The sequence below is a fragment of the Bombina bombina genome, chromosome 1, assembly GCF_027579735.1.
Source record: "Bombina bombina isolate aBomBom1 chromosome 1, aBomBom1.pri, whole genome shotgun sequence".
In the NCBI taxonomy this organism is placed as follows: Eukaryota; Metazoa; Chordata; class Amphibia; order Anura; family Bombinatoridae; genus Bombina; species Bombina bombina.
The window spans coordinates 1,345,355,871-1,345,383,285 of record NC_069499.1 but is presented as its reverse complement, the minus strand read 5'-3'; the positions used below and the strand labels follow the sequence as shown (position 1 = coordinate 1,345,383,285).

Below are 27,415 nucleotides of genomic sequence, written 5' to 3'. Positions count from 1 at the left end.
AGCTTCAAAAACGTGCTCGTGCACGATTCCCCCATAGGAAACAATGGGACAGTTTGAGCTGAAAAAAAACCTAACACCTGCAAAAAAGCAGCGTTCAGCTCCTAACGCAGCCCCATTGTTTCCTATGGGGAAACACTTCCTAAATCTGCACCTAACACTCTAACATGTACCCCGAGTCTAAACACCCCTAACTTTACACTTATTAATCCCTAATCTGCCGCCCCCGCTATCGCTGACCCCTGCATATTATCATTAACCCCTAATCTGCCGCTCCGTACACCGCCGCAACCTACGTTATCCCTATGAACCCCTAATCTGCTGCCCCTAACACCGCCGACCCCTATATTATATTTATTAACCCCTAATCTGCCGCCCCCGCTATCGCTGACCCCTGCATATTATTATTTACCCCTAATCTGCTGCTCCGTACACCGCCGCAACCTACGTTATCCCTATGTACCCCTAATCTGCTGCCCCTAACACAGCCGACCCCATATTATATTTATTAACCCCTAATCTGCCGCCCCCGCTATCACTGACCCCTGCATATTATTATTAACCCCTAATCTGCCGCTCTGTACACCGCTGCAACCTACATTATACCTATGTACCCCTAATCTGCTGCCCCTAACACAGCCGGCCCCTATATTATATTTATTAACCCCTAATCTGCCGCCCCCAACGTCGCCTCCACCTGCCTACAATTATTAACCCGTAATCTGCTGACCGGACCACACCGCTACTATAATAAATGTATTAACCCCTAAAGCTAAGTCTAACCCTAACCCTAACACCCCCCTAATTTATATAACTAATATAATTTAAATCTAACGAAATAAATTAACTATTATTAAATAAATTATTCCTATTTAAAGCTAAATACTTACCTGTAAAATAAACCCTAATATAGCTACAATATAAATTATAATTATATTGTAGCTATTTTAGGATTAATATTTATTTTACAGGCAACTTTGTAATTATTTTAACCAGGTACAATAGCTATTAAATAGTTAATAACTATTTAATAGTTACCTAGTTAAAATAATTACAAAATTACCTGTAAAATAAATCTTAACCTAAGTTACAATTAAACCTAACACTTCACTATCAATAAATAAATTAAATAAAATACCTACAATTATCTACAATTAAACCTAACACTACACTATCAATAAATTAATTAAATACAATACCTACAAATAAATACAATGAAATAAACTAACTAAAGTACAAAAAATAAAAAAGAACTAAGTTACAAAAAATAAAAAAAATATTTACAAACATTAGAAAAATATTACAACAATTTTAAACTAATTACACCTACTCTAAGCCCCCTAATAAAATAACAAAGACCCCCAAAATAAAAAAATGCCCTACCCTATTCTAAAATTAAAATAGAAAAGCTCTTTTACCTTACCAGCCCTGAAAAGGGCCCTTTGCGGGGCATGCCCCAAAGAATTCAGCTCTTTTGCCTGTAAAAAAAAACATACAATACCCCCCCCCAACATTACAACCCACCACCCACATACCCCTAATCTAACCCAAATCCCCCTTAAATAAACCTAACACTAAGCCCCTGAAGATCTCCCTACCTTGTCTTCACCACACCGGGTCCCGATCTGTCCAGAAGAGCCTCCGAAATCTTCATCCAAGCCCAAGCGGGGGCTGAAGAGTGATGCCCATCCTCCGGCTGAAGTCTGGATCCAAGCGGCGGCTAAAGAATTCCATCTTCGGGCAGAAGTCTTCATCCTATCCGGGCAGAAGAGTCGATCCGGACCGGCAAACATCTTCATCCAAGCCGCATCTTCTCTGTTTTTGCATCCGATGACGACCGGCTCCATGTTGAAGACCTCCGGCACGGATCCATCCTCTTCTTGCGACGTCCTAAGTCCGAATGAAGGTTCCTTTAAATGACGTCATCCAAGATGGCGTCCCTCGAATTCCGGTTAATGAGTGGGAAGGCGGACAGCGCCCAGGACTATATACCGGCTACACTATTAGGAAGACCCCCTATTGGGTCTGAAAGAGATAGCAGTGAAGGGTAAATAGGAGCGCCTGGGGCTTAGGTATAATCAGGAATCACACTTTCAATTAAAAATATAAAGCAGTTTATTACAACATACCCGAATAAAAACAGAAAAAGTTAGAAATAATAGAATAGATTCAACCTTCTAGTGGTTGAACTAAGTTACTAGGACCCTTATTTAAGGGTCTTTGCGTAAATGTATCAGTATATCATCTGATTAACATAAATGGCTGATTGGGGATTTTTAAATCCTCCAAAAAATGTAAGATTGTATATAAAACAAATATTGTACTTTGACACAATAATAAATCAACAAATCAATTAACACAATAACAATTGACATAAATTTACAATGTATATCGTGTAACAGCAGTGATGAAAATCAGTGGTTCCAAAAATGTGTTTAAAATTGGTGTGAAAAAAAAGGATAAAATCCAATAATTCTTTTGTCAAAAATTAAAAGATCTTTATCAAAAAATAAAAATAAAAAATTAAAAAATATATTTAAAAAATTAGAGAATTAAAACCGGTTCATAAAAGATATTCTCGTGGGTAAAAGTGTGGAATAAAAATTTAGTGGAATAAAAATTGGTGATAGTGACAATGGTGATGTGTGATGATAGTGACAATAGTAATTTAAACAGAGATTTAATCAGATCTCTAATCAGCCATACTAGTTCTGATTGAGAAGATGATCTTACTTAATATACAATGACAATGCCATCAGTTAAGATAACTTTGATCAGATATATAAAACAGTCGGATAACAATATTATTATCAACACTAGAAACAATTAAAAATCAAAATTGTTGGTATAAAATTATTGCATATGCTCTATAACATGTTCAAATATGTGATGATAAAAGTCCAATTTTTGTGATAGTCCGTAATATTTGAAGACTGGTGGAAATAGATAAAAACAATAATAAAAGGCTGTCCTGGTCCAGAGTCCTAGTCCGTACAGCATGGACCTGAAATCAGAAACAGAAAAGATCCTCACATAAAGGGCCTATAGGGTAAAGTCTAATGGTTATTAAACTTACCCCAAAATGCCAAAATGTCCTGGTATTGATGAAGCCTCACAATCTCTACGCGTTTCGGCCCTGCCGCGGGGCCTTTTTCAAGATTAATAATATCACAAAAATTGGACTTTTATCATCACATATTTGAACATGTTATAGAGCATATGCAATAATTTTATACCAACAATTTTGATTTTTAATACTGATACATTTACGCAAAGACCCTTAAATAAGGGTCCTAGTAACTTAGTTCAACCACTAGAAGGTTGAATCTATTCTATTATTTCTAACTTTTTCTGTTTTTATTCGGGTATGTTGTAATAAACTGCTTTATATTTTTAATTGAAAGTGTGATTCCTGATTATACCTAAGCCCCAGGCGCTCCTATTTACCCTTCACTGTCCCTCGAATTCCGATTGGCTGATAGGATTCTATCAGCCAATCGGAATTAAGGTAGGAAAATTCTGATTGGCTGATGGAATCAGCCAATCAGAATCAAGTTCATTCCGATTAGCTGATCCGATCAGCCAATCAGATTGAGCTCGCATTCTATTGGCTGTTCCGATCAGCCAATAGAATGCAAGCTCAATCTGATTGGCTGATCGGATCAGCCAATCGGATTGCACTTGATTCTAATTGGCTGATTCCATCAGCCAATCAGAATTTTCCTACCTTAATTCCGATTGGCTGATAGAATCCTATCAGCCAATCGGAATTTGAGGGACGCCATCTTGGATGACGTCATTTAAAGGACCCTTCATTCGGACTTAGGACGTCGCAAGAAGAGGATGGATCCGCGCCGGAGGTCTTCAACATGGAGCCGCTTGTCACCGCTTTGAAGAAGATGGTTGCCGGTCCGGATCTACTCTTCTGCCCGGATAGCATAAAGACTTTGGAGCCTCTTCTGGACCTCTTCAGCCGTCGCTTGATAGAAGACTTCAGCCGGATGATGGATCGCCAGCCCCTGCTTGGGCTTGGATGAAGACTTCGGAGCCTGGAGCGATCGGTGATACCTGGCATAGTGAAGACAAGGTAGATCCTCAGGAGCTTAGTGTTAGGTTTATTTAAGGGGGGTTTGGGTTAGATTAGGGGTATGTGGGTTGTAATGTTGTGGGGGGTATTGTATGGGTTTTTTTACAGGCAAAAGAGCTGAATTCTTTAGGGCATGCCCCGCAAAGGGCCCTTTTCAGGGCTGGTAAGGTAAAAGAGCTTTTCTATTTTAATTTTAGAATAGGGTAGGGCATTTTTTTTATTTTGGGGGTCTTTGTTATTTTATTAGGGGGCTTAGAGTAGGTGTAATTAGTTTAAAATTGTTGTAATATTTTTCTAATGTTTGTAAATATTTTTTTATTTTTTTGTAACTTAGTTCTTTTTTATTTTTTGTACTTTAGTTAGTTTATTTCATTGTTTTTATTTGTAGGTATTGTATTTAATTAATTTATTGATAGTGTAGTGTTAGGTTTAATTGTAGGTAATTGTAGGTATTTTATTTAATTTATTTATTGATAGTGTAGTGTTAGGTTTAATTGTAGATAATTGTAGGTATTTTATTTAATTTATTTATTGATAGTGTAGTGTTAGGTTTAATTGTAATTTAGGTTAGGATTTATTTTACGGGTAATTTTGTAATTATTTTAACTAGGTAACTATTAAATAGTTATTAACTATTTAATAGCTATTGTACCTCGTTAAAATAATTACAAAGTTGCCTGTAAAATAAATATTAATCCTAAAATAGCTACAATATAATTTATATTGTAGCTATATTAGGATTTATTTTACAGGTAAGTATTTAGCTTTAAATAGGAATAATTTATTTAATAAGTTAATTTATTTCGTTAGATTAAAATTATATTTAAGTTAGGGGGGTGTTAGGGTTAGACTTAGCTTTAGGGGTTAATACATTTATTATAGTAGCGGTGTGGTCCGGTCGGCAGATTAGGGGTTAAAAATTGTAGGTAGGTGGAGGCGACTTTGGGGGCGGCAGATTAGGGGTTAATAAATATAATATAGGGGTCGGCGGTGTTAGGGGCAGCAGATTAGGGGTACATAGGTATAATGTAGGTATAATGTAGGTTGCGGCGCTGTACGGAGCGGCAGATTAGGGGTTAAAAAAAATATGCAGGTGTCAGCGATAGCGGGGGCGGCAGATTAGGGGTTAATAAATATTATGTAGGTGTCGGCGGTATTAGGGGCAGCAGATTAGGGGTACATAGGGATAACATAGGTGGTGGCGTTGTGCGGTCGGCAGATTAGGGGTTAAAAAAATTTAATCGAGTGACGGCGATGTGGGGGGACCTCGGTTTAGGGGTACATAGGTAGTTTATGGGTGTTAGTGTACTTTAGAGCACAGTAGTTAGGAGCTTTATAAACCGGCGTTAGCCCAGAAAGCTCTTAACTACTGACTTTTTTCTGCGGCTGGAGTTTTTTTTTCGTTAGATTTCTAACGCTCACTTCAGCCACGACTCTAAATACCAGCGTTAGAAAGATCCCATTGAAAAGATAGGATACGCAATTGACGTAAGGGGATCTGCGGTATGGAAAAGTCGCAGCTGCAAAGTGAGCGTTAGACCCTTTCCTGACTGACTCTAAATACCAGCGGTAGCCCAAAACCAGCGTTAGGAGCCTCTAACGCTGGTTTTGACGGCTAACGCCAAACTCTAAATCTAGCCGTAAGTTAGGTTTCCTTCCTAAGGTGGTGTCATATCAGAACATTAATTAAGAGATTGTTGTTCCTTCCTTTGTGTCCAAATCCTTCCTCGTTGAAGGAACGTGATGTGGTTCATGCCTTGAAATTTTACCTTCAGGCTACTAAGGAGTTCAGACAATCTTCATCTTTGTTTGTCATCTTTGCAGGTAAACGTAGGGGTCAGAAGGCCACTATGTCTTCCCTGTCTTTCAGTTTGAGGAGTGCCATCCGCCTAGCTTATGAGACAGCGGGGCAATAGCCTCCTGAGAGGATTACAGCTCATTCCACTAGAGCAGTAGCTTCTTCCTGGGCTTTTAAGAACGAAGCCTTAATGGATCAGATTTGTAAGACAGCTACCTGGTCCTCCTTACATATGTTTTCTAAATTTTACAAGTTTTCGGGAGAAAGGTTTTGCAGGCTGTGGTGCCCTCAGATTAGGGTCCGACTCTTTATCTGTTTCCTCCCGTTATTCCGTCAGTGTCCTCTGGAGCTTGGGTATTGTTTTCCCAACAGTAAGGAATGAAGTTGTGGACTCTCCCTGCCTTATGGAAAGAAAACAAAATTTATGCTTACCAGATAAATTCCTTTCTTTCCTGGCAGGGAGAGTTCACAACCCCGCCCATAGGTTATTCTTTGTTCTCCTACTTTTCCTTGTTCCTTCAGCCAAATGAGTGGGGGGATAGGGGAAGTGGGAGGGATATTTAAGCCTTTGGCTGGGGTGTCTTTGCCTCCTCCTGGTGGCCACGTGTTGTATTTCCCAACAGTAAGGAATTAAGTTGTGGACTCTCCCTGCCAGGAAAGAAAGGAATTTATCTGGTAAGCATACATTTTGTTTTTGACTTGAGTGTCCCTTTAATAAGGTAAAATAAGCTAAACTAACGGGGCATTTTAACACAAACAAAACTTAGTCGCTACGGAGGCCCTGTTTGAAAACGCTTTAAATTTAGTTAGCAGTAGGGAACGTTGTAACTATGTTCCAGTGATAAATACTTATACATGTTGGTAAACCACATGCAAACAGACACAATGAAGCATGTTTAGATTTTTTTTCAGCGCTCTAACAACCTAATTATTTGTTCTCAGTGAGTTGCACTTATGTGATAATATATTGTGACTCTGGAGAGGAAATGGAAACAGGGGAATTATACATTTAAAGGGATACAGTATATTACTTAATGTTTTTTTTTATCAAGTATATGAAGTAGCAGCAGTTAAAATATTTTTTTGCATAAAAGGCATAAGTAAAATCAGTTATAATTTAGGATGAAACTCACAGGAGTGCATGATAATGTACAACCGAGTCCTGAGACAGGGACAATTACCACATGAAAATATTTTTTTTTTTAAATTGGCACAGAAGAAAACTTTGCGTTTTACATACTTTTAAGGAACATCTACAGATTTGGATGCAAGAGACAAAAGGGGCACAGGATGACATTTTGAAAACTAATGTGACTAAGACGTGTTTGAAGAAGAAGAATGCTGAGCACCTAGGCAGTTGGGTGAAGACACAGTGGAAATGCTTTGATATATGAATTTAACTGTATATTTTAGAAAGTCCATCAGATTATATGAAGACGTAGGATGTCTGAGAAGAGACTTAAAGGGACATTCCAGTCAAAATATAAATGCACATAGTTGAATTACATCTCTTACTAGAAACATATTTGCAATATACATGTATTAGCAAAAATGCTTCTAGTAAAAGTTATCACTGTTTTAGTGTTAGCATTTTTCTCTGCACGTGCATGTGAAGCATAACAAGATATTCTTGGTGCACTATTATTTTAAATACTGCAGTTGCTCAGAGCATTAGTGGGGCTTGTATCATGTCAGCAAATAATAAATTGAGTCTTTACTGGATGGTACAAGCACCTTAGGCTCTCTGAACAAGTGCTATGTTCAAAATGCTGGTGCACGCCATGGTGCATACTTAAATACACTTTTGAAATAGCTATAACTTTTACTAGAAGCAATTTTGCTAATGCAGGTATATTATAAAAATGCTTATATTCAAAACTGAAATGCATTCATGTGGATTCCAATTATGGCTGGAATGTCCCTTTAAAGGGACATAGAAGTTAAAATTATAATTTGAAGATTCAGATAAAGCTTGCAATGTTTTTTTTTTTTACTTTAAAGTTTACTTCTTTTATCAAATGTATGTCTTTTTTTGTCATTCTCTGGTGAAATGAAGCTACTCTTGATGACATACCAGGTAGGCATAGGAGTGTGCACGTTTTGTATCACTTTGTTACAAACATTAGTGCAAACACTGCTGCCATATAGTACGCAAAACATGCACACTTCTGAGCCTACCTAGGTAAGCTCTCATTGAATGGAGGTTGTGAGTCTGTCACCTGACTTTTATGGCAACCTCTGCTATTCGTTTGCTTTCTCTCTCTCAGCTGTTTTATTCTTGTAGGATGGGAGAGGTGATGTCCTACGCACTCAAGGCAATTGTTGAGTTGATGGAGCATGGATTTGTTTCTTGGGAGGCTTTCAGCAAGGCTTTTATATTTAAGGTATGTGACATTCACTGAACCCCAGCAATATTCTACAGAGGACTATGTGTGGGTGTATTTATGTTTCCCAAAAATGCAGAATTAGATTTCTGTAGCAACTCAAGTTCCTCATTGTTTGTGTCTAGAATTGTAAGATAGACCAGATGGTGAAGTAATGGTCCATAATGAAGCAAGTTTCTGCTACCACACCAGGCAGACAGGCAGGCAGACAATTTAATGGTTGGTTTGGCTTATCAACAAGTCCTGCTAAAATATAAGCAACGTCTATTCTTGCAAGTCCTTTCAGATTCAAGAAAACCATTCTTACTAATTATTCCTCCTTTTTACTTCAGTGCACTAATATGAGCAGTGTGATGCTAACTTCATCTGTCAGTCTACATAACCAATAAAACTCCAGTGCCTTCTATACCATACTATGTAAAGATGCCATTGGCCACTGATAGTGTATGATTTGTAAAACAGTTCCCTGTGTAACAATAATTTAAATCAATGCCTATCTGGAAGTATAGCCATTTATCTGAAACATAAAGATTTGAACAATAAATAACTGAAGTGTTGTGCAGTATGGAACCACATGTTTTGTACTTGACATTAAAAAGGTTTTTCTTTCATGTAATTAGCAAGAGTCCATGAGCTAGTGACGTATGGGATATACATTCCTACCAGGAGGGGCAAAGTTTCCCAAACCTCAAAATGCCTATAAATACACCCCTCACCACACCCACAAATCAGTTTTACAAACTTTGTCAGAGGGATGTGAGGAGAGTATTGCCTATTTGAATGCAGTGATCTCCTTCTACGGGGTCTATTTCATAGGTTCTCTGTTATCGGTCGTAGAGATTCATCTCTTACCTCCTTTTTCAGATCGACAATATACTCTTATATATACCATTTCCTCTACTGATTCTCGTTTCAGTACTGGTTTGGCTTTCTACTACATGTAGATGAGTGTCCTGGGGTAAGTAAGTCTTATTTTCTGTGACACTCTAAGCTATGGTTGGACACTTTTTATATAAAGTTCTAAATATATGTATTCAAACATTTATTTGCCTTGACTCAGGATGTTCAACATTCCTTATTTCAGACAGTCTGTTTCATATTTGGGATAATGCATATGAATAATTCATTTTTTTCTTACCTTAAAAATTTGACTTTCCCTGTGGGCTGTTAGGCTCGCGGGGGCTGAAAATGCTTCATTTTATTGCGTCATTCTTGGCGCTGACTTTTTTGGCGCAAAAATTATTTTCTGTTTCCGGCGTCATACGTGTCGCCGGAAGTTGCGTCATTTTTGCGCCAAAAGTGTCGGCGTTCCGGATGTGGCGTCATTTTTGGCGCCAAATAATGTGGGCGTCTTTTTTGGCGCGAAAAAATATGGGTGTCACTTTTGTCTCCACATTATTTAAGTCTCATTGATTTTTTGCTTCTGGTTGCTAGAAGCTTATTCACTGGCATTTTTTTCCCATTCCTGAAACTGTCATTTAAGGAATTTGATCAATTTTGCTTTATATGTTGTTTTTTCTATTACATATTGCAAGATGTCCCACGTTGAAGCTGAGTCAGAAGATACTTCTGGAATATCCCTGCCTGGGGCTGGAGCTACCAAAGCTAAGTGTATCTACTGTAAACTTATGGTATCTGTTCCTCCAGCTGTTATTTGTACTGTTTTGTCATGACAAACTGTTTATGCAGATAATATTTCCTTTAAGTACTGTTACATTACCTGTTGCTGTAATGTAACACTCAGAGTGTTCCTGATAACATAAGAGATTTTGTTTTTAAATCCATTAAGAAGTCTATGTCTGTTATTCCTCCTTCTAGTAAATGTAAAAAGTCTTTTAAAACTTCTCATTTTTCAGATGAATTTTTAAATGAACATCATCATTCTGATTCTGATAATGGTTCTTCTGGTTCAGAGGATTCTGTCTCAGAGGTTGATGCTGATAAATCTTCATATTTATTTAAAATGAAATTTATTCGTTCTTTACTTAAAGAAGTCCTAATTGCATTAGAAATTGAGGATTCTGGTCCTCTTGATACTAAATCTAAACGTTTAGATAAGGTTTTTAAATCTCCTGTAGTTATTCCAGAAGTTTTTCCTGTCCCTAGTGCTATTTCTGAAGTAATTTCCAGGGAATGGAATAATTTGGGTAATTCATTTACTCCTTCTAAACGTTTTAAGCAATTATATCCTGTGCCATCTGACAGATTAGAGTTTTGGGACAAAATCCCTAAAGTTGATGGGGCTGTCTCTACTCTTGTTAAGCGTACTATTCCTACGGCAGATGGTACTTCCTTAAGGATCCTTTAGATAGGAAAATTGAATCCTTTCTAAGAAAAGCTTACTTGTGTTCAGGTAATCTTCTTAGACCTGCTATATCTTTAGCGGATGTTGCTGCAGCTTCATCTTTTGGTTAGAAGCTTTAGCGCAACAAGTAACAGATCATAATTCTCATAGCATTTTTATTCTTCAACATGCTAATAATTTTATTTGTAATGCCATCTTTGATATCATTAGAGTTGATGTCAGGTATATGTCTCTAGCTATTTTAGCTAGAAGAGCTTTATGGCTTAAGACTTGGAATGCTGTTATGTCTTCTAAGTCTACTCTGCTTTCCCTTTCTTTCCAGGGTAATGATCGTTTTCGTTCCTTTTGTCACAACACAACAAGGAACAAAAACCTGATCCTTCATCCTCAGGAGCGGTATCAGTTTGGAAACCATCTCCAGTCTGGAATAAATCCAAGCCTTTTAGAAAATCAAAGCCAGCTCCTAAGTCCACATGAAGGTGCGGCCCTCATTCCAGCTCAGCTGGTAGGGAGCGTTTTTTCTAAGAAATGTGGATCAATTCCGTTCACAATCTTTGGATTCAGAACATTGTTTCAAAAGGGTACAGAATTGGCTTCAAGATAAGGCCTCCTGCAAAGAGATTTTTTCTTTCCCGTGTCCCAGTAAACCCAGCGAAGGCTCAAGCATTTCTGAAATGTGTTTCAGATCTAGAGTTGACTGGAGTAATTTTGCCAGTTCCAGTTCTGGAACAGGGACTGGGGTTTTATTCAAATCTCTTCATTGTACCAAAGAAGGAAAATTCCTTCAGACCAGTTCTGGATCTAAAAATATTGAATCGTTATGTAAGGATACCAACATTCAAAATGGTAACTGTAAGGACTATCCTGCCTTTTGTTCAACAAGGGCATTATATGTCTACTATAGATTTACAGGATGCATATCTGCATATTCCGATTCATCCAGATCACTATCAGTTTCTGAGATTCTCTTTCCTAGACAAGCATTACCAGTTTGTGGCTCTGCCGTTTGGCCTAGCTACAGCTCCAAGAATTTTTTTACGAAGGTTCTCGGTGCCCTTCTGTCTGTAATCAGAGAACAGGGTATTGTGGTATTCCTTATTTGGACGATATCTTGGTACTTGCTCAGTTTTCATATTTAGCAGAATCTCATTCGAATCGACTTGTGTTGTTTCTTCAACATCATGGTTGGAGGATCAATTTACCAAAAAGTTCATTGATTCCTCAGACTTAGGTAACCTTTTTAGGTTTTCAGATAGATTCAGTATCCATGACTCTATCTTTGATAGACATGAGACATCTAAAGTTGATATCAGCTTGTCGAAACCTTCAGTCACAATCTTTCCCTTCGGTAGCCTTATGCATGGAAATTCTAGGTCTTATGACTGCGGCATCGGACGCGATCCCCTTTGCTCGTTTTCACATGCGGCCTCTTCAGCTCTGTATGCTGAACCAGTGGTGCAGGGATTACACAAAGATATCTCAATTAATATCTTTAAAACCGATTGTACGACACTCTCTGACGTGGTGGATAGATCACCATCGTTTAGTTCAGGGGGCTTCTTTTGTTCTTCCGACCTGGACTGTAGTTTCAACAGATGCAAGTCCTACAGGTTGGGGAGCTGTGTGGGGGTCTCTGACAGCACAGGGGTTTGGGAATCTCAGGAGGTGAGATTACCGATCAATATTTTGGAACTCCGTGCAATTTTCAGAGCTCTTCAGTCTTGGCCTCTTCTAAAGAGAGAATCGTTCATTTGTTTTCAGACAGACAATGTCACAACTGTGGCATACATCAATCATCAAGGAGGGACTCACAGTCCTCTGGCTATGAAAGAAGTATCTCAAATTCTGGTATGGGCGGAATCCAGCTCCTGTCTAGTTTCTGTCTTGATAAAGGCGCGATATAGCGCTGAAACACGTAGATCTGACCAACCAGTGTGACAAGGAAGAAAAGGCTCTAGCAAACACGAGGAATTCGTCCAAGAACCACTCCCCCCACGACCCGACTACTTGATTGGACCTCTGAGGACCATACGTAAAGCCTACATACGTCAGGGTAAGAAGGGACTGCCGGGAAATACAAAACGGCGAGACGCCGAAAAGAAAAAGAATCAACAAACCCGCAGCAGAAACCTGCCAGGTAACCTTCCGAACACCGACAATATTGAAGAGGAGGTAAGGGAAATCAGTAGTACGGCAAGGGGGAGCACCGCTTCACGCCGTTTGACTCACATGCTCAGATTTTGAGCCTTTTTTAACAGTGACATTTTACATTATAAACAAACGCTCTGAACAGAGAGCATTTTTAACAGGGACAAACACCCTTGGATAAATACAAATAGTTGTGGCCACAACTCATACATCATATTATTCACAGAACTGTCATTTGACGACCAACGTATACCTATACATATTCAACTATAGGTTTTTAAACAGGATCATTAACACTGTTACCATTAACGCTAACATTTACAATCGCCATTGGATTTGATGTACATTTATATCTGATGTGCATTTACATCTGTTTTCCACATATATCAGTCAAGGAATATATATATATATATCTTTTAAGAAATTGTCTCTGTATTGACATCAATGTGTATTATCCTACAAGCTGCACATCTATAGCGATTGTATACACAATACAATCACCAGCACCATTGCTAACATTAATGAGTGTTAGGAGATAAGTCATTCTTAGTATTTTAGAGTCGCTGACCTATAAGAAATATTAGGCGAGTATAACGTAACTGCTATTTAGCATTTTGTATTTTATGATTACACTTTTATATGGTTATCAATAAGTTAATGTATAAACAAATTATCTTTTAAATATTGCTTAGTAAAATTATATGAACACTTATCTGAATATATCGTCTCATTTCCAATTTATATTAATGTGTTTTTAATACCCCCAAGAAGGGCACTGAATTTATTTTACCCACCTAGTTATATAGTCTAGAGTGACACTCATTGTTAACATTCGAGATAATAGTCTCATACACTATTTGAGATAACTATCTCACACTTCACTAGATATATTAGATATTTTAGAAAATATATCCCAATCAAAGATTGGTTATACTATTTGAGATAACTATCTCACACTTCACTAGATATATTAGAAATATATCCCAATCAAAGATTGGTTATATATTATTTTGATTTAGTTATTCACTATATTATTATTTTATTTTATTCACCACTAACACCAATCAAAGATTGGCTCACATAAAACACATCTAACCACAATCCTACTCACAGCTCACACCAGAGCGCTCCCCTCCCCCCACTTAGCTCGGAATCCAGCTCCTGTCTAGTTTCTGTCGGTTCATATCCCAGGTATAGACAATTGGGAAGCGGATTATCTCAGTCGCCACACGTTTCATCCGGGCGAATGGTCTCTTCTCCCAGAGGTATTTCTTCAGATTGTTCAAATATGGGGTCTTCCAGAAATAGATCTGATGGCTTCTCATCTAAACAAGAAACCTCCCAGGTATCTGTCCAGATCCAGGGATCCTCAAGCAGAAGCAGTGGATGCGTTTTCACTTCCTTGGAAGTATCATCCTGCCTATATCTTTCCGCCTCTAGTTCTTCTTCCAAGAGTAATCTCCAAGATTCTGAAGGAATGCTCATTTGTTCTGCTGGTGGCTCCAGCATGGCCTCTCAGGTTTTTGGTATGCGGATCCTGTCCGGATGGCCTCTTGCCAACCGTGGACTCTTCCGTTAAGACCAGACCTTCTGTCTCAAGGTCCTTTTTTTCCATCAGGATCTCAAATCCTTTAATTTAAAGGTATGGAGATTGAACGCTTGATTCTCAGTCAAAGAGGTTTCTCTGACTCTGTGATTAATACTATGTTACAGGCTCATAAATCTGTATCTAGGGAGATATATTATAGAGTCTGGAAGACTTGTATTTCTTGGTGTCTTTCTCATCATTTTTCCTGGCATTCTTTTAGAATTCCGAGAATTTTACAGTTTCTTCAGGATGGTTTGGATAAAGGTTTGTCTGCAAGTTCCTTGAAAGGACAAATCTATGCTCTTTCTGTTCTTTTTCACAGAAAGATTGCTAATCTTCCTGATATTCATTGTTTTGTACAAGCTTTGGTTCGTATAAAACCTGTCATTAGTCAATTTCTCCTCCTTGGAGTTTGAATTTGGTTCTGGGGGCTCTTCAAGCTCCTCCGTTTGAACCTATGCATTCATTGGACATAAAATTACTTTCTTGGAAAGTTTTGTTCCTTTTGGCCATCTCTTCTGCCAGACGAGTTTCTGAATTATCTGCTCTTTCTTGTGAGTCTCCTTTCTGATTTTTCATCAGGATAAGGCGGTGTTGCGAACTTCTTTTAAATTTTTACCTAAGGTTGTGAATTCTAACAACATTAGTAGAGAAATTGTGGTTCCTTCATTGTGTCCTAATCCTAAGAATTCTAAGGAGAGATCATTGCATTCTTTGGATGTAGTTAGAGCTTTGAAATATTATGTTGAAGCTACTAAGAATTTCCGAAAGACTTCTAGTCTATTTGTTATCTTTTCTGGTTCTAGGAAAGGTCAGAAGGTCTCTGCCATTTCTTTGGCATCTTGGTTGAAATCTTTAATTCATCATGCTTATGTCGAGTCGGGTAAAAATCCGCCTCAAAGGATTACAGCTCATTCTACTAGGTCAGTTTCTACTTCCTGGGCGTTTAGGAATGATGCTTCGGTTGATCAGATTTGCAAAGCAGCAACTTGGTCTTCTTTGCATACTTTTACTAAATTCTACCATTTTGATGTGTTTTCTTCTTCTGAAGCTGTTTTTGGTAGAAAAGTACTTCAGGCAGCTGTTTCAGTTTGAATCTTCTGCTTATAATTTCAGTTTTTTCATTTAATCTTTATTTTGGGTGTGGATTATTTTTCAGCGGAATTGGCTGTCTTTATTTTATCCCTCCCTCTCTAGTGACTCTTGCGTGGAAAGATCCACATCTTGGGTAGTCATTATCCCATATGTCACTAGCTCATGGACTCTTGCTAATTACATGAAAGAAAACATAATTTATGTAAGAACTTACCTGATAAATTCATTTCTTTCATATTAGCAAGAGTCCATGAGGCCCACCCTTTTTTGTGGTGGTTATGATTTTTTTGTATAAAGCACAATTATTCCAATTCCTTATTTTTTATGCTTTCGCACTTTTTTCTTATCACCCCACTTCTTGGCTATTCGTTAAACTGATTTGTGGGTGTGGTGAGGGGTGTATTTATAGGCATTTTGAGGTTTGGGAAACTTTGCCCCTCCTGGTAGGAATGTATATCCCATACGTCACTAGCTCATGGACTCTTGCTAATATGAAAGAAATGAATTTATCAGGTAAGTTCTTACATAAATTATGTTTTTTTTGGATTTCCGGTTGAGCAGCGGATGCATGGTGATGTAGGTTGGCGTGTGTCTGCAGTGAAACCCGTTACTGAGCGTTTTTTAGTGCTCTCCCCTTGACAGTGGTGAAACCGCAGGCAAACTGGTCCTCAAAAGTGGTGACAGCCATATTGAGCAATTTACAAGCATACACTCACACTGAATCTCCTGTATATCAAGAGAGGATTCCCCTCCAAGCAAAGGCAAATTACGAATTTTTTGAACTGCATGCCTTATTCTGACATCCGCAGAGTACATGGTCTGGCAGAAAATATCCTGCATGTTGTAATTTGTTTCTGAATTTCCATAATGATCAAATAGTGATTATTTGGAGAGAAAATGCGCAAGGAAACCATGAGTAAAAACCAGTAACTGTTTTTTTCATGGTTATCAGCATACTCCATACATGGCTAGGTCATAAGTTCCTCAGACAGCAATCTGGTTACAGATTAATCCTGCTAGGCTTGAAAATAGCCAGTGAAGACATCTAACAGCTCTCTGGGTGGGAGAATATTACCAGCGATTTGTGGTGTGCAATAAAAAGTGCATAAATATAAGAATTAAAGGGACATTGAACCCAAATTTTTTCTTTCATTTTTTCTTTCATTTTTTCTTTCATTTTTTCTTTCATCATTTAGATAGAGCTTTGTGATTAGAAACAACTTTCCAATTTATTTCTATTATCTAATTTTCTTTTTCTCTTCATATACTTTTTTGAAAAGGATACCTAGGTAGGCTCTGGAGCTGCTGATTGGTGGCTGCACATATATGCTTCATGTTATTGGCTCACCCAATGTGTTAATTAGCTCCCAGTAGTGCATTCTTCTTCAACAAAGGATACCAAGAGAATGAAGTTAATTAGATAAGATAATAGAAGTAAATTGAAAAGTTGTTTAAAATTGTGTTCTCTATCTGAATCATGAAAGAAAAATTTGGGGTTTCATGTCCCTTTAAGGATACTATTTATTATTTGCCTAAAATTTGAAAATTGTGCTTTACTCCTGGATAAAACATTCTCTCTATCATGGATATAAAAGAATAAAGAGCTTTTTATAAAAGACTTTTTTTGTTGTGCATATATTGTATGGTTATGGCGCAAAATCCTAACAAGTAACCGTTTGTGCCACAATATTCGCAAGCTTTTCTTTTTTAGTATGCGTGGATAATAAAAAGTAAGTTCACCTCGCACATCAAGTGAATCACATAAACGGCGCCTGAAGATGATATACTGCCGTAAGTCGGATAAACTGGCAAGGTCCAGAAATGTGTGGAACAAAAAAAAAAAATATACAAGTTGAATTTGCACTTAAATAAATAAACCGGGCCCACAAAATTAAATCGACACGTCAAAACACCATTCCAACCCCCTAATCCGCCATCCCCCCTCATCGAAAACTACCTAATAAACATATTAACCCCTAATCCGCCACCCCCCACATCGCAATCTCTAATAAAAATGTATTAACCCCTAACCCGCCACCCCCCACAACGCAAAACACTATATAAACCTATTAACCTCTAAACTGCCAACCCCAACAACACAAGCTACCTAATTAACCTATTAACCTCTAAACCGCCAACCACCAACAACGCAAACGACCTAATTAACCTATTAACACCTAAACCGCCAAACCCCCACAGCGCAAACTACCTAATTAACCTATTAACCCCTAAACTGCCAACCCCCCACAATGCAGGATTAGGGGTTAATAGTGTTAATAGGTAGTTTGTGTTGTGGAGGGAGGTTTAGGGGTTAATAGTGTTAATAGGTAGTTTGTGTTGTGGCGGTTTAGCGGTTAATGGTGTTAATAGGTACTTTGCCTTGTGGGGTGTGGTGGTTTAGGGGTTAATAGTGTAATTAGGTACTTTGCATTGTGGGGGATTGGCGGATTAGGGGTAAATAACTTTCGGCTAGATTACGAGTTTTGCGTTATGAGCGGCGCGGTACTAACTTGCAAGTTATTGTCACCGCTCACTAACCTACAGCGCTGGTATTACAGGTTTTCATAAACCCGGCGTTAGCAGGCAATATTGCAGTGTAAAGCAAAATTGAGCTCCATACCGCACTCCAATACCAGCGCTGCGGTGAGCTGGTTTTACGTGCTTGTGCATGATTTCCCCATAGACATCAATGGGGAGAGCCGGCTGAAAAAAAGCCTAACACCTGCAATAAAGCAGCGTAAAGGTCCATAACGCAGCCCCATTGATTCCTATGGGGAAATAAAAATTTATGTTTACACCTAACATAAACCCCAAGTCTAAACACCCCTAATCTGCTGCACCCGACATTGCTGACACCTACATTACACTTATTAACCCCTAATCTGCCACCCCGACAGCGCTGACACCTACATTACAATTATTAAACCCTAATCTTCCGCCCCCAATGTTGCCGCCACCTACATTACACTTATTAACCCCTAATCTGCCACCCCAGTGTCGCCGCCACCTACCTACACTTATTAACCCTTAATCTGCCACCCCCAATGTCGCAGCCACTATACTAAAGTTATTAACCCCTAACCCTAACATCCCCTAACTTTAATGTAATTAAAATAAATCTACTATTAATAACTAAATAATTCCTATTTAAAACTAAATACCTGTAAAATAAACCCTAAGATAGCTACATTATAACTAATAGTTACATTGTAGCTATCTTAGGTTTTATTTTTATTTCCCAGCTAAGTTTGTATTTATTTTAACTAGCTAGAATAGTTAGTAAATAGTTATTAACTATTTACTAACTACCTAGCTAAAATAAATACAAATTTACCTGTAAAACAAAACCTAACCTGAGTTACACTAACACCTAACCTTACACTACAATTAAATAAATTACATAAAATAAATACAATTAACTAAATTACAAAAACAAACAAACACTAAATTACACCAGCCTTTTCCGGGGCATTGCCCCAAAGAAATCAGCTCTTTTACCTGTAAAAAAAATACAAACAACCCCCCAACAGTATAACCCACCACCCACACAACCAACCCCCCCAAACCTAACTAAAAAAAACTAAGCTCCCCATTGCCCTGAAAAGGGCATTTGTATGGGCATTGTCCTTAAAAGGGCATTTAGCTCTTTTTCCACCCAAACCCTAATCTAAAAATAAAACCCACCCAATAAACCCTTAAAAAAACCTAACACTGGGGGCGTGTCCGAACCACGTACTGGATAGGACGTATCTACTGCAGGCTCTAGAAGAAACCTCTTCAATCCACCGATTTTAGAGACCTTAACAGCTAAAATATACTTATATCTTAGTGATTTATGGTTGCCATTCGTACGGTGGCTATATTTCTATCTTCGATAGCTGTTTACATGATCCAAGAGCCACAGATCGGACGACTAGCGACTCCCCCCCCGGGGCTCCTCCGGGTTACCAGTGCTGGCAGCAGGTTTCTGCCTTACTGTTCTCTAAAACATCGCTAAGCAGAAAAAATAATTCACAGACAACAACTTTGCAAGGGATCGGGTCCCTAAGTTACCGCACACAAGATTGCTTTCAAGATGGCGACCGCATGGGAGATGAGCCTGGAGCAGGAGCTAGATCAGCGTTTTGCTAAATTGGAGAATCTGCTCCTTAGAATCTATCATCGATCACTCCCATTAGACTGTGCTCAGAGCACCCTACCACCGATAAACAACATACCCATGGAAGAACCAACACAGACCTCTATACCACATTCGAACAAAGATGGCGTCAGGAGAGAGATAACGACAGAGATTGCTCCTCAGCCCGTAGAAAATCCTCTGATACAGCCACAGACAAGGGAACCTCCCGCAACAGCACAGGCCGTTAGGCTTATTCCAAGCAGCAAGGAGGCAGCCCTGAATAGCTCCGGCTTGCGACCCTCGCAAAAGGGCCCTGGCGCGGCTGCAAGAATAACATACACTCTTGGGCTGTCTGGAGTGTGCATACTTACCCCTCCAGATGTCGAGGGGTTGGCTTTGTCCGGTCCAGATACACAGATAGACTCTGTCATTGACACTAACGAGGTAATGTTGACGCCAAAGACTCCCCTTGTACAAGTATTGGCGGCATTTGGTGACACCGGGACACATATACATACTAAGCCTAATCAGAAGTGTCTCGCAACGGGTAATTTACACCAGTTATTAGCCTGTGGGAATCCTACCTTTGATCCTGAGACCGGGGGGATTGAACTTGAGTACTCATGTCCCTCCTTGCACTTAGAAGTAAAAGCCGTGTATGGGAAAGATTGCATTATTCTGGGGACATGCAATCTGGGTAATCACAAAGGGATGCTGCTCTGGCTGCAATTTGACTCAGGGGGCTGACGAACAGTAAAAAGGCTCATATTAAAACTGTCTGTGTGTCTCCCTGTTCAATGGATCTATCGTTAATGTTCCCAAGAAACTTTTTGTTGGTTTAAAACGTTATGCTATGTTTCCATAAGTATATAATAAGCACTCCAAAATGTTATTTATTATATGTATATCTGGCAAAAGACGGTTACTACCATATCCTCGGTATCTCTGTAACACACTCTGTTAGCAAATACTCCATTCATAGCATATGCTTATTTCCTGGACACTAACATAATATTTGGGAGTGCAAGACTGACATTGGTGATACTTATTTATGCTTCGCACCTCATAAACAGTACTTTAATGCACGGCACTTGCTTGGGCAGTAGCTGCTTATACATTTAAAAAGTAATGCAATGCTACATATCGGTTTATACACAACCTTACGCCTTATGCTGTCCGTGGTATCTAGGTATGTTAACCCTAAGTAGTCATAACCACCCTCAGGGGTGTCATACCTCACATCCCCCAGATTGCACATTGTATGACACTGTTATTTTAATAGCATTGCAGCAACTGACCTGCCAGAACTTATAAGAGCACACACTATGATAGGGAAAGGAATACCCTTGTACACTTCTTTTTTTTTTTTTTTTTTTTTTACTTATTAATAAGCTCTTTTGCCATGTATTAAAATTATTTGTGCGAGAAGCAACTTGTCTACATTTATGAGATGACGCCTGAAGACTCGGACCTGATCTTGTCTTGTTTCTGCTTATCTCACAATGTTTTTTGTATATAGCTATATCTAGTTTAAATAATCCCAATATCTTTTGGAAGCAGATTAATTATAGGTCCAAGAGTGACCTAGAAACTTATATGGGACAAAAATGAGGACTGGTTTAGCAATATACTGTACTTGTACATATACCAATACATTCTGGTCTTCCTATCTTGTACTTGCTATTCATGTATGCATATTTCCTCAATAAAAATTTAAAATAGAAAAAAAAAAAACTAACACTAACCCCCGAAGATCCACTTACAGTCAGTTGTTGAAGACCCGACATCCATCCTCAATGAAGCCAGGAGAAGTCTTCATCCAAGCGGCAAGAAGTTGAAGGTGAAAAAAATCCTATTGGCTGATCCAATCAGCCAATAGGATTGAACTTCAATCCTATTGGCTGATCCAATCAGCCAATAGGATTGAACTTAAATCTTATTGGCTGATCCAATCAGCCAATAGGATTGAACTTCAATCTTATTGGATGATCCAATCAGCCAATAGGATTGAGCTTCAATCTTATTGGCTGATCCAATCAGCCAATAGGATTGAGCTTCAATCTTATTGGCTGATCCAATCAGCCAATAGGATTGAGCTTCAATCTTATTGGCTGATCCAATCAGCCAATAGGATTGAGCTTCAATCTTATTGGCTGATCCAATCAGCCAATAGGATTGAGCTTCAATCCTATTGGCTGATCCAATCAGCCAATAGGATTGAGCTTCAATCCTATTGGCTGATCCAATCAGCCAATAGGATTGAGCTTGCATTCTATTGGCTGATTGGAACAGCCAATAGAATGTGAGCTCAATTCTATTGGCTGATTGCATCAGCTAATAGGATATTTTCACCTTTAATTCCGATTGGCTGAATTCTATCAGCCAATCGGAATTCAAGGGACGCCATCTTGGATGACGTCATTTAAAGGAACTTTCATTCTGCAAGAAGACGTCGATTGAAGAGGATGCTCCGTGCCGGATGTCTTGAAGATGGAGCCGTTCTGCACCGGATGGATGAAGATAGAAGATGCCGTCTGGATGAAGACTTTGGCGCTTGGATGAAGACTTCTCCCGGCTTTGTTGAGGACTTCTTGCCACTTGGATGACTTCTCCCGGCTTAGTTGAGGATGGATGTTTGGTCTTCAAAAACTGTAAGTGGATCTTCGGGGGTTAGTGTTAGTTTTTTTAAGGGTTTATTGGGTGGGTTTTATTTTTAGATTAGGGTTTGGGTGGAAAAAGAGCTAAATGCTCTTTTAAGGGCAATGGGGAGCTTAGGTTTTTTTAGTTTGGGTTTTATTTGGGGGGTTGGTTGTGTAGGTGGTGGGTTTTACTGTTGTGGGGTTGTTTGTATTTTTTTTTTATAGGTAAAAGAGCTGATTTCTTTGGGGCAATGCCCCGCAAAAGGCCCTTTTAAGGGCTATTGGTAGTTTAGTTTAGGCTAGGGTTTTTTTTTAAATTTTGGGGGGAGGGCTTTTTTTATTTTGATAGGGCTATTAGATTAGGTGTAATTAGTTTAAATATCTGTTAATTTATGTTTTATTTTGTGTAATTTTTTTTTAATTTTTTTTTTGTAATTTAGTTAATTGTAGTGTAAGGTTAGGTGTTAGTGTAAGACAGGTTAGGTTTTATTTTACAGGTACATTTGTATTTATTTTAGCTAGGTAGTTAGTAAATAGTTAATAACTATTTAGTAACTATTCTACCTAGTTAAAATTAATACAAACTTGGCGGAGCCTGGCCATGCGGGTGAATGGCCGCGGGTGTGTGAAGCTCCTGACAGCCCATAGCTGAGGGTGATAATTAAAATTTTCGGATCCTCAGTGCAAGTAAGAGGTGTAGACCTCATGTACATTCCCAAGACACCGGAAAATGTTTACTCCGGCTCAGGAACTGCAACGGATCCATTGCAGTGTAACGGCTAAGACTTATGGTCCCGGGGGCTACACAGGAGGTAAGACTCGACACAATAACAGTCTAAAACAGAGACTGAGGCGACACTGGAAGTCGCAATACTTTAACAGAGACAAACGCTCCTTTAGCCTGCACTAATCGCTGATAGAGGAGAGAAGTGAATTTAATATGACGCCATTACGGCCTAGGCAGCATGAGAATCAGGACACACATAGGAAAGGACAAACTTGATATAAAGCTGATGGGCACGGCGTGTAATCACATGTTTTGAATTACCTGCATAACAAAATATTTAAATGCAGCCACACGTATCTTATGCTAAGGACAAGGAAATAAAGCACATATATGGAGTAATAAAATAAAGGGAGCCCACTTTACTAATATAACGGCCTGGTGGGAAGACCAACAAATTGAAGCTATCACAACTAACTAACAGGGGGTGGAGACAAGAGACACTAAAAGTCCAACAAACTATAACACAGCACATTTAGTTTTCTGCCCCTCTTCCATAGTTATACACTCCATCTTGGCCTAATTATATACCAGATATGGCCTCTAAAGCTAAAAACAAGGGAGACAAGGCACCTAAAAGTCAAAACCATCTACCTACTTCAGCGAGTACTTTTTTTCAGAGTGCTGCAAATACTCAAACTGAAGCAGAAACACTATCCCAAGGTTCAGTGAGTTTGAATGCCCTAAATGCACCGTCCATGGCTATTTCTCGTTTAAATTTCTTTTCATATTCGCTAAGTCTGTGGTAATCAGGGCTCATCGTGGTGTTGGACAGATTTAAATATCCTCATGTGATTCTTGATAGGTCAGAATTTGACTCCCACAGGGTGTGTTGTATATGTTTCCTAGTAGTTACACAAATTGTATACTAATCAACGTTTAAAAGACAGATGATTTACAAATACAACACACCCTGTGGGAGTCAAATTCTGACCTATCAAGAATCACATGAGGATATTTAAATCTGTCCAACACCACGATGAGCATCTTGATAAAGGCCTACCCGGCTGAAACGCGTAGATTTGCTCATCCACTTCATATCTACTTATTATCCATTTGGGGAACTCGGTCTTAGTAGGTGAGGTGCATTAAAGCCGTCTTAAAATACAAGTGGTGTATACATGTGCGTAATCCCTCACCCAGGATCTATCTACCGAGTTCTCACTATATTTATCTAACAACATATCCTATCTAACGGATTTCCAATCCTGCTATTCCACACACTGGAACAGGTAATAGGACCTGGAGGTACAGCCCAGAAAGTTGTATCACGGCTGCCAGCAAATACCTCGGCCCCAAGACTTACCTGCAACTCAACCACGGCAACACACAGGCTATCCAGACATAGTGGGATTTTGCATTTTGAAATTGCAGTTAACTAGCAACAACTCTTGCCACCCACAAAGTATTGGACACCACCGCCGGAGCGTTTTTTTCATCTACGGCCGCAAACAGTTTTGTTTCCCTATACGACTCTATCCAACTATTTGAGGACGGTAATCAGAAACACCAATACGGTAAACAGCATCAATAAAATTGGGAACAATTGTTTGCTATTTTAAACATCCTGCTCACGAGACTGACCTCAACTAGGAAACATAGATTTTTTGTTAGAAATTGTGGTCACGATATAAATTGTATCTAATAACGAACTATATCTTTTAGTCTCTTATATAATATCAAGTATTATATGTTTCTATTTTAGACTATAATTGACTGCATTATGTATTTTTAATCCCGCAATTGGTGCCGGCACCTTTTATCACATGTATTTGATTTTATTTGTAATTAAAATCTTCATTGCTATGTTAGACTTTTATATATAGTCCCATATAGAGGATTATTTTTTATCTCCAATATAATTACACTTATTTTAATCCAGTTCTTTCACCATTTAGCGCTTTACATACCTTCTCTCAACACTATACAAATTTATTTGCTCTGAGTTTACAGAGCATTTTTACAACACCTGAACAATCTATTTCACATGATTAGCCTCTAAGCTGCATCAGCGCTACCCTTACTCTGTTTTTTCTATACCCGAATCTGTATCACAACCAGACATACCTAACTACCTTCAAGGCCTGTTTAAATTCCTGGTCAAGGATCAGGCAATACCTGACATAGAGCTGGATAGAGCACACAGAGCTCTGAGACCTCCACCCCCTCCAAACGCACCGCCAAGGGACCTAATTATACAGTTCTTACGCTATACAGAGAAATAAAACATCTGGCAGGCCACGCGCTCTACTCCTACTATTCAATATGCTGACCACAGCCTTCAGATCTACTTAGATCTCAGTCCCGCTACCATACAAAGAAGAAAAGAGGTTCGGTTTATCACTAAGGTACTACAGGAACACCGTATAAAATATAGATGGGGCTTCCCTTTTAGCCTGATCGTGTCACACGAAGGGCGCACAGTTACTTACAGAACAGAGCAAGATTTACCAGCCTTGGCAGAAGAACTGAAGCTAACTTTTCGTCAACCACATACTTCTGATGTGAGAACAGATGACAGAAAAAACACCAAACAAAGTCAATACATGCAGGACTCCATTCAGAAATGGACAAAAGTCTCGTCCAAAAGAAAGAAGACTAAAGAGCTGGGTGGCGAAGCTGGGCCCGGAATAGAAGCAGAGACCTGACCCGACCTCTGATGGAAATGGATCTAGTACTGGGTGAGATCTGTCTTATTTATTTTGTTTCTAGTCCCGAGACAAGAACTCTTACTATTTAGTATGATAACCCACTTGTTATGGACAGAGAGTTATATATGTCGTTTCACAAATTTGCTCTAGCTGGGTACAGATTTTTTATAACCCGATAGGGCACAAGCTTGAACTCTACCTGGGACTTGTGTTTACAGGGAACATATTACGTAGTTTAGCTAGAGCAAAAACGTACACTGTTATATTGTTAATTCACTTACAAATGTACTGTTATACTAATCCCTCAAGAAAGAAGAAACTTTAATATTATACTGACAAGGGAGCAGCTCTGGACATACTCCCTATTATCGATTATGCTCAGAAGGATAGTTCCTTCCAAAGAGCAATGTTATTTGTTATTGTTACTGTTTATTGTTTTTCTTTTATGTTCATGTAATTGTTTATGTTTTAGTTTTAATTTAAACATTTATATTAGGCTTGACATGATGATTTTGTTGGAATGCAAACACTTAGGCACTGATTTCAGGACCAACGATAGATTCGGCCCAGAACCCCCACAGTATTATACCATGGCAATATTGCACAGACGCGACCCACTTACCACTGAGGCAATACAATCTAGTCTACTTAAAGCTACAATCCTAGCTCGGGAGGGGGAGGCAGATAATAAATGAGATGGCACACACAGCGAATAACATTCATTTTCTCACTGCTAACGCCAAGGGACTTAATAGCCAATACAAGAGAAATATAGCTTTACGAGACCTTAAACAGAAGAAGGGCGAAGTGATATTTGTGCAGGAGGCACATTTCATCAGGGGAAGGGAACCTAAAACTTTTGCTTTAAAATTTGGGGATTCGTACTACGCATCAAATTCCATCAAAACAAATGGAGTAGGTATCCTCATTAAGAGAGGCATCCCTTTTACCCTAATTAAGAAACATGCAGATAAATCAGAACGGTACCTAATCCTAGTAGGCAAATTATACAATTCAATGGTCACCTTGGTGAATGTCTATGCCCCTAATATAAAGCAAGATATATTCTTTAAACAACTCTCTAATTTACTTCTAGAAGTGGCCAGGGGGGAGGTGATTATGGGAGGGGATTTTAACTTAACTATGAACCCCATTTTAGATCATTCCAATCACACTTCCTCCACACCACACCGAGTGATCCACATGGTTAAGTCACATATGAGAAATCTTGCCTTACACGATGCATGGAGGGTGACATATCCTGATAGGATAAAATATACCTTCTACTCTAACCCACACCACAGACATTCACGGATTGATTATTTTATGGTAGATGTCACAAACCTATCCAGGATAACACGATTAAGGATTCTTCCGAACTCATGGTCTGATCACTCAATAGTCAGTTGTGAACTTACTTGGCCACACATTCCTTGCAAACAACACGTGTGGAGACTAGATGAAGGCCTACTAGAGGACCCGGTTAATTTCCAAAAATTAGAAAAAGTAATGGGAGAATATTTTGACATCAACACGAACACAAATCCCAAATTAGATATTAGATCCATATGGGAAGCACATAAGTCTGTGATAAGGGGAGAAATAATGAGCATACAGTCTTACCAGGCCAAACAAGCCAGTAGAGCCCTAAATGATGCACTACAATTATTAGAGACATTAGAAAAGCAAAGGGAAGCGGATACTTCAGACCCTGTACTTCAACAGAAAATAGTCGACTGTAGATCTTCAATTAACTCAATGATGGGAAAGGAATGTAAACTACGAGCATTTAAATTGAGACAGAAGTACTATGAGGGAG

At 38.8% G+C, this 27,415-nt stretch overlaps 1 protein-coding gene across 3 annotated transcripts in view; it reads left to right on the top strand.

Annotated features, from left to right (window-relative positions):
* Positions 1 to 27,415, top strand: part of ELMO3 (engulfment and cell motility 3) — a 345,089-nt gene that overhangs the window by 121,641 nt on the left and 196,033 nt on the right. For all 3 annotated transcript variants that reach the window (XM_053702885.1, XM_053702894.1, XM_053702901.1), the window contains exon 7: positions 8,167 to 8,266. In XM_053702885.1, coding sequence (XP_053558860.1) covers positions 8,167 to 8,266 — 100 coding nt within the window. The remainder of the gene's footprint in view (positions 1 to 8,166; positions 8,267 to 27,415) is intronic.